We start from the raw sequence: 7,757 nt of genomic DNA on the forward strand, positions 1-7,757 counted from the left end.
CTCTGGTGCTCGCTGATGTGATGAGTTTGGCTGATCCCTGGTGGCCGGGGGCTCCCGGGCCCTTTGGCAAAGGTGTCGGGGACAATTTCCAGTGTACAGGCATGAAATGGGCTTGTTTTGACAGATGCCAAGTGCTGCTTGCTTTTACACTTCCATCCGGGCTCAGCAGGCTCCGGGAGACGGGTGATGGCCCCACCTGGCAGGGGGGCGAGATGGGTGATGGCCCCGCTCCGTGCTGGGGCAATTGAGCTTGGCCAAGGCTTTGCACAGACATACAGGGCTTCAGACAGTCCCTGCTCTCCATCCCCTTAAATCTCTGCTGCATTTTGTGTCCCGACCAAAAAAAAAAAAAAAAAAAAATCTCCTTTTGCCCCATGTCTGCATGTCCATGGGCACAGCTCCCGAGGAGACGCGTCCTGCAGGAGGGCCCCTTCTGCACAGTGACTTTACCCTGGGCTGGGAGAGGGACTCTGAGGATTTTCTGCCAGCTTTCTCTGATTTTTAAACATTGCAAAACAGCTTAAATGAGATGTCCAAGCTCCCTTGGACTCAGGAATCTCTTTGTCTATCTGGGAGCCGGCCTGTCAGGAGGATGCTCGGGAATCGGACTGTACCCTGTCTGGGGTACAGCGGGTTGCTCCTGCTCCGTACCGGGTGTTTGCACCGGTAGGTGGGTGCAAACTTATCTTCCCCCATGGAGATGAACCCATGTCGTGAGCCCCAAGCAAGGATCGCCCCGTGGGAGGGTAACGGGGGTGGCAAGCGGGAAAGTCCACCCTCAGCGCTGCACAGAAATGGGGCTTGTAATAAATTCTTCGTTCGCCTCGTTCCGTGCCCGCCCGAATCCCAGCAGCATCCTCCTGAATTGTAGCGGGCCTCCCCACCTCTTTTCCCACAGATGCCTCCACGCTAAGCAGAGGAGCTTGGAGCTACTGCTGGGTGAGAAAATGCTTTAAAAATATAACATTTAGAGGCGTTCTCCCATCTGCGCGCAGCTAATATGTGTCTCTCATGATAGGTGTGCTGGTCCTGGAGCCTCCGCGCTTTGCAAATGAAGCCGCTTGTGGGGACCTTGCTGGGAGAGGGGGAAGAGGAGGCGCAGGTACTCGCCCAGGGGTGCCGACGGCGGCAGCGGCAGAGGACAAGCTGCGGACCCAGCCCCTCGCGTCGGAGGTATGTGCATGAAGGCTCGCCTCACGGCTCTCCGGGTGAGGACGGGACGAGGATGGCAGTGCCAGGCAACGGGGGGGATGCTGGCTGGAGCACCACCCTGCTCCAAGGCACCGAGCATCATTTTGGCACAGCAGCCCCTTCTCCTGCAGCCACTGCTCCCGGGGAACGACCCCCAGGCTTGCAGGGAGGAGAGGGAAAAGCCCTGCTGTAGCCCTTTCCAGAGCCAGGAGCAAAGTCTGGGGATTCAAACCCTTTCCCAGTTGGGTGCTGGGCTCCAGCATGAGGCCACATAGGGCTGTTTGCGCAGCAGCCCCTGTGTGTCCATGCACAGGTGACCTGCCATCCCCGGTGTGCTCCAGCATCCCCGGCCCCAATGAGCAGGGATACTACAGAGCTGCCAGACTTCCTTGCACCTAGGACAGGGTTTTGGGGTGGCGAGGCCATCCCGGTCCACTTTTGAGGGGGCAAGAGCGTGTGCCAAGGCCTGCCGTCCCCGTGGCAATGACGTGAGATGGCGCCCGGGCTCTGCCGGCAGCCGGGTTTGTTGTGGTGCCTGCGAAGATGCCGGCTCGCAGCGAGGTCCGCTTGGCAGCCAGGGCAAAAAAAAAAAAAAAAAAAAAAATAATGTGCTGAGGAGAAGCACGGCCGTGGGCCGGTGACTCATTGCTGGCTGGAAACAGCTTCGGCGGGCTCCTTGGTGGCGGCTCTGCGGCGGCCGCGAGAGCGGAGGGGGCTGCTGCACCCGTGCCAGGGAGAGCGGGGACAGGGACGGGGACAGGGACGGAGCGGGCTGCAGAGGATGCTCGGAAAGGACCCAGGTCCGGAGCAGCATCCCATTGAGGGGTGCCGTGGCGGCTGGGGGAGGGCAGAGGAGGTGGGATGCTGCCTCTGCTGCCAGAGTTTCTTTGGGGTTTACCCGGGCTTCTCTCCACAGGGAGCAGCAGGCAGAGCTGGTCGGGCTCCCCACGTCTCCGGATGAAGGTAAGGGCAGCCCAGGGTGGGGATGGGGGGAAAGGAGTGGTTTTTGCACCCTCCCTCCCTGAGCAGCATTTGCACGGGTCCAGCAGGAGGGTGTCCCCTGGCCTGGCAGCACCTGCCTGCAACCCCACACCCCTTCTAGCCCTGGGACCCCAACCCCGTCCCCTGGATCTGCCTCGCCAGCTGTAACCCACCCGCTGCACCAGATCCCTCGCCTTCCTTCCCCTGCCCTGGCCCAGCCTAGTTGCAGCTCCCTTAACCCCGCAGGGGTATTTTGGGGGACACCTGCCAGCCCGTCCCCCCCGGGAGTCTGCAGGCTGCAGAAATGCCAGCAGTGTTTTCAGGGGTCTCCCTTGAAGTGGTGTCAGGTTGGGGAGGGGATGCTGCTGCCCAGCTCCCACCACCTTTTCTGTCCCCAGGGAGGATGACCAGTCCCCAGGGGCACCCAGATGGGGTTTCGGTCAGGAGCGAGCAGAGCGTGGAGCGCATCGGCGAGGTGAGAGAGAGGGGAGGGCAAAAGGTTGGAGGGGACCTTCCCTCCCCGGCCCCTTGGGCTTGGCCGGACCCCCAGCCTCTTGGTGCTGCTCTTTTCGGGATGCCATCCAGCACCAGGGAGGGGTTTGCTCTGACAGCGCCCTTGTGTCCCCCAGGTGCCAGGCAGGGGCAGGCAGGAGCTGGCTGTGCGCACTGGGGACAGTGACAGGACCGAGGAAGGTGGGTGAGTCCCCATCCCACGTCCCAGCTGGGTCACCTTAGGGGAAGGCTTGAAGTAGCTGGGGACGAGTGTGGGAACAGCATGGCCTGGTGGGGGTCATCTCCCTTGGTGGGGACATGGGGAAGGGGGGACTGGCCTGGGGGGACCTGAAGCCCCGCTGATGCTGGGGGAAGGATTGGGACAGTCCCACACCACAGGCACCTGCTCCCTGCCGGGACAGGAGGGCAGAGGGAGGAGGAAAGGCCAAGGAAAAGCCTTCACGTGTGGTCTCTCCCATGGCGTTACTGCCTCCCTGCAGATGCAGAAATGCCGGAGGAGCCGCTGCTGAGTTTCCCCAGTGAGCTCTTGGTGCTGGAGAGATTAGGCTTGCACAGGTAAGACCAGTGAGCACCTGCATCTTTCCAGGGTCTATGGGACAGGGGGGTCCCAGGGCACCATGTCGTCCAGGGATTGGACTTTCCTCCTTTTTCACTGCACAAGAGCCGCTCTCCAGGCGAGGGGCACTTGGGTCCCCACTTCTGGTGGTGCCTGGCATCCCTGGCACCCCTGGGAGCAGACCAAGGGCATTTGCAGCGTGCAGTCCCTGTGGTGCCTCTATCTCTGACAGCATTTCTCTTTCTGCAGGGTGGCTTTGACGGAGCAGGATGTGGAGGTGAGGGCTGCTGGGGGCCGTGGGTGGGCCAAGGAAGGGGGCCAGAGGGACCGACACCTTGCTGGCTCACAGTCCCGGGGCTGTGCCCTGCTCCTGGCCGCCCTCCAGGCACCGCAGTCCCCTGGCAGCCGCCTTACAAATCCCTTTCGGGGTGATGCTGTTGGCATTCAGAGGTAGCTGCATTTCCACAGCAAGATGAGCCCATCCTCTGCACGCCCGGCAATCCCACAAAGTGCTCTGCAGCTCACCAAGAGCGCCCTTAGCCGGGGAGGTGGTGGAAGCCGTGCTAATAAAAATAATTTTCCTGTGAGTGCCAGGGCTGAGTCAGGCTCTGCTGTCAGCCGGGACCTGCAGCAAGGGCTGGCGTCTGCCCGGCACGTGCTCTTGCCAGGAGGGCTTGGGATTTCCATGCATTATCAGCTGCCTGAGGGAACGTGTCTCGGTCAGGCTGGCATCTCATGGGGACTGTCCCCAGCGTGCAGCAGCCTAACGGGTGCTGGCACAAGGCAAGTGCTAATTATCCTTAGCACTGTCCTGCTTGGTGGCATGCTAGGGGGGTCTGTCTGTGCCTTGGGGACAGCAGCGCATGGTCCTGGTGGCTTCCCCTTTGCCCCGTGTCCCACCTCTTGCCCTCCCACCCCGCAGGCAGCCTTTGCCCATCTCGCCCTGGCTTTTCGCTGTGACACATTCACCCTGCAGCAACGGGTGCAGGTGGAGAAACGGGCACGGGACGCGGCGGAGGAAAACATCCAGGAGGAGCTGGGGCAGTGCCGGGCTGCCCTGGAGGTAGGTGGCCACGAGGGCAGGAGGCTGGCATCTGCTGGGGACTTCCAGCTCCGGAGGGGTTTGGACAACTCAGAGTCCTCGCTCCAGCAGCTCCATCCTCCCCCTCTCCCTCCACAGAGGCTGGGCCCATCCTGCACCGATGCGGGCTGCAGGGAGACGCTGGAGCAGCTGCAGCGCAGCCTGACTGTGCTGGCGGCCGCCATCGAGCGGGCAACCAGCGCTGCAGAGAAGCTGGGAGCCGTACATCAGGTCTGTGCATCATTTGTGGCTCCCTGCCGGGGCTGGGAGGGTTGGAGGGTGCTGTGGCTGGGCTTGGGGACCCATCCCTGGGTTTGCTGGGGTCTGTCCCTCCTCCTCCTCCCGGTGCTGGCATTGACCTCATGTTTGCACGTACAAGGGTGCAAGGGATCTGCCTGCCCTTGGGAGCAGAAAGGGGATGCATTTGCATCCCCTGGGTGGAGGCACTGTGGGGTGCACAGTGAGGGACTGGCAGGGACACGGGTCCTTAGGGACCAGTAGATGGGGGGCCTGATCCCCCATCCTGCCTGGCCACAGGAGGCCCGGATGAGCCGAGCAGCGGAGGTGATGGTCCAGCACGTGGAGAACCTGAAGCGGCACCACATGCGGGAGCACGCGGAGCTGGAGGAGATGAAGCGCCTGATCCAGCAAAACTCCCGCAACCGGCAGCTGGCGGAGACCCAGGGTGAGGTGGGCTCTGCTGCCAGGGCCCGCGTGGGGTTTGCATGGGGCAACCCTTCAGGATTTGGTCCTGAATCCCTCCAGGGGGTCAGCGTGACCCCGCACCGCAGAGCCCGGCGGGTTGTGCGAGCTGGGGACCGGGGGCAGGTGACAGCTGGGACCCGCTGACAAATGCGAGGGGCCGGTGTAACAGCAGACGCAGTGTGGGAGCAGGTGCTGGTGGCCGGAGAGCCATCATCTCGCGGCCCAGCTGGGAATGCGGAGCAGGGGGGCACGGGACACACAAAGGACTCTCTGTCCCTGGACACCAAACCCCACGCACGCCATCACCATGCATGCGAGCAAGATCCCCCCGGCCGGGGCACCCCTGTGACTTGTGCCAAGCACAGAGCATGTGGCCAGGACAGCTTTTGATGGGAGGGAGGTTTGCAACCATCTGTGCATCAGCCACAACTTAATTTTTGGGGGTGATGTAAGGCTGCTTCTCTTTGCTCCCAGACGATGCGGAGCCACGGCTGAGGCCTCACCCCCTGATGCGAACTTTCCAGCAGGTAACTGGGTCCCAGTTCAGCAGCCCCTGAGCCACCGCCTCCCTGTGCCCTGCCGCTCTCTCTCCCTTGCCCAGTGGTCCCCATGCACCCGCTAGTCCCCGGGCAATGCCACTCCTGCCAGCTGCTTGCTGCGGCCAAGGTCTGCTAGAAATGCTGGGGATGAGGCAAAACATAGGGGTGGCCTCAGAGGGCTGCGGGGAGACAGGGTACCTGGGGATGGGGAGACAGGGTGCCCGGGGTTGGGGGCTGCTTGTCCAGGAGATCTCAGGCAGGTCCCTCTGCATTGCAGGGTCATAGCACGAGAGCCGCAGGCTTGGCTGTTCTCTAGCACCAGCTCGAATTCGGCACTGATTCCCCTACAGCTCAAGAGGTAGGGGAGCGCTCGGGGAGGGGGTTAGGCAGCCCTACCGGCACGGCTTGAAGCAGTAAGGACAGGCGCAAATCTCTTGGCTTTGACCTTCCCTCATCTCACCAGCTCTCCAGCTTCCCCCCTTAGCGCCACGGCCAGTGGGAGGCTGGCAGCGTCCCTTCTCCTCCTCGGTGTCCCTTGCCTGTGCTGGGGAGGCGATGGGGAAGGAGGGGATGGGGAGCATGGGGAGGCAGCCGGCACGGTGCTTACCCCCAGCCCCTCCATTGCAGGGGTCTGCCCGCCGCAGAGTCAGCATCGCCGTCATCCCCAAGCAGTTCTTGGTAAGGACACGCGCAGGGGGGACGGACAGGAGCTGTGCCCCGCTGTCGGACATGTGTCCCCAGGCTCGGTGCTACCGGGGGTCTGGGTCCCCACTGATGCTCCTACCTTTGGTGCCCAGCCAGGTGCCAGCCCTGACAGCCGAGCAGCCCCAGCCAGTGAGCTGGAGAGGGAGGGGGTCCAGCGCCGGCCCAGCACCCAGAGGTAACCACGCTGGGTGGCGGGGAGGCCATGGCACTGGCTGCCGCTGGCCCATGGGGCACAGCACAGCACCCTGTCCTCTCCCTCCCCAGGAGCGAGCTGGACCTGCAGGGCCAGGGCAGCGCTGTGACCAGGGAGCCGGTGGCCGAGGCAGATGGCAGAGGCTCAAGTGCAGGGGACGAGGAGCCGGAGCAGCTTGGGCTGACGTGAGCAGCACCCTGCGTGTGCCCAGCATCCCCCCCGCAGCTGCTGGACTCTCTGTGGTCCCACGGTGGCCGGCACATGGGAAATGGGCTGGGGGATTAGGTGATGGAAGGCTGGGATGTTGCTTGGCTGCCCCAGCTCGACCTTGCTCTGCCTCAGTTTCCCCCATGCATTGCGGGTCACGTGTGCCCTCCCCGGGCTTGTTGCATTTGGGTTTGCAAAAGGGCCACTGAGGTTTGGGGTTGAGTTAAACACCCTCCTCATCCCCAGCTGGGTCGGAGGTGGGATTTGCTCTCCCTCCTGGATGATGAGTGTCCCTGGTTGCCTTGTCCCCAGGTCCAAGGGGTCCCCGACGGAGCTGTGGCGGCCATGGCTCTTCCTCCCACAGCACTACTGGGTTTTCTTCTGGCTGCTTCTCCTGAGCATCGCCTTCCTCCTCCTCGTCCGCGTCCTGGAGCTGCAGCGGCTGCAGCCTGCGGCATCACCCAAGGCCTAGCCGGAGCGGGGAGGGGGAGGCGGACAGGGGGCACCCGCTCTCCGTCGCTGCTCCTTCCCTGCGCTGTAAAACACTAAAACCCTAGAATAATAAAATGGGAGGAAAAAATGGGGGAATTTTCATGCTGGAGCAGGGGGGAACATCCTGTGCTAAGATCTGAGGTTTGGTTGGAGCCACCTTACAGGCGTGAAGGGCTCAACCCTCATCGATGCTATGAGTTTGCCTGTTCTCTTGGTACACCGAGGGGTGCAGGGATGGCACCGCGCGTCCCCCTGTGCTGGGGACAGAGACCGGGCTGCCCACGGCCGGTGGGTTTGTGTTAGAGCCGTGTCCCACTGTGCCAGCCAGGCACCCTTCACCACGGCACGTCCTCGGTCCCTGCTGCCTGGGGAGCTGTAATTAAGATCTAATGCTCGTTTGCTGCTTCCCCGGGGGACAAAGCTGGGGCTGGAAGGAGCGGGTCAGTGTTCGGACTTTCCCATGGCACCACAAAGGGCTCACAAACAGAGGGAGCTGTTTCCGACCGCTCCGGCACCTGGGAAAATTGCCTGGTTTGACACAGACGCCCCGTTTCCGTGTCCGCCCCGGCCTCTCGCGGCCCCAAAACGTGGGTG

The 7,757-nt window shown here is 62.8% G+C and overlaps 1 protein-coding gene across 1 annotated transcript; it reads left to right on the forward strand.

The window, feature by feature from the left end:
• The first annotated feature begins 914 nt into the window (after window positions 1-914).
• On the forward strand, window positions 915-7,203 carry LOC143170184 (uncharacterized). The gene is made up of 15 exons (XM_076358261.1): window positions 915-939; window positions 1,019-1,173; window positions 2,108-2,154; window positions 2,571-2,647; window positions 2,802-2,865; window positions 3,165-3,240; window positions 3,491-3,518; window positions 4,164-4,304; window positions 4,422-4,553; window positions 4,860-5,007; window positions 5,502-5,554; window positions 6,194-6,244; window positions 6,364-6,446; window positions 6,536-6,649; window positions 6,984-7,203. Exons 2-15 carry the CDS (start codon window positions 1,052-1,054, stop codon window positions 7,141-7,143), a joined length of 1,296 nt encoding a protein of 431 aa, XP_076214376.1. The 5' UTR covers window positions 915-939; window positions 1,019-1,051; the 3' UTR covers window positions 7,144-7,203.
• Window positions 7,204-7,757: the final 554 nt, after the last annotated feature.

The sequence above is a fragment of the Aptenodytes patagonicus genome, chromosome 22 (genome assembly GCF_965638725.1).
Source record: "Aptenodytes patagonicus chromosome 22, bAptPat1.pri.cur, whole genome shotgun sequence".
In the NCBI taxonomy this organism is placed as follows: domain Eukaryota; kingdom Metazoa; phylum Chordata; class Aves; order Sphenisciformes; family Spheniscidae; genus Aptenodytes; species Aptenodytes patagonicus.

Excerpts from the sequence above, each read along its gene's own strand:
- LOC143170184 (XM_076358261.1), top strand. The coding sequence starts at position 1,052 with ATGAAGCCGCTTGTGGGGACCTTGCTGGGAGAGGGGGAAGAGGAGGCG. Across the intron at positions 1,174-2,107 it reads CCCAGCCCCTCGCGTCGGAG|GGAGCAGCAGGCAGAGCTGG; the intron begins GTATGTGCATGA and ends TTCTCTCCACAG. Across the intron at positions 4,305-4,421 it reads AGTGCCGGGCTGCCCTGGAG|AGGCTGGGCCCATCCTGCAC; the intron begins GTAGGTGGCCAC and ends CTCCCTCCACAG.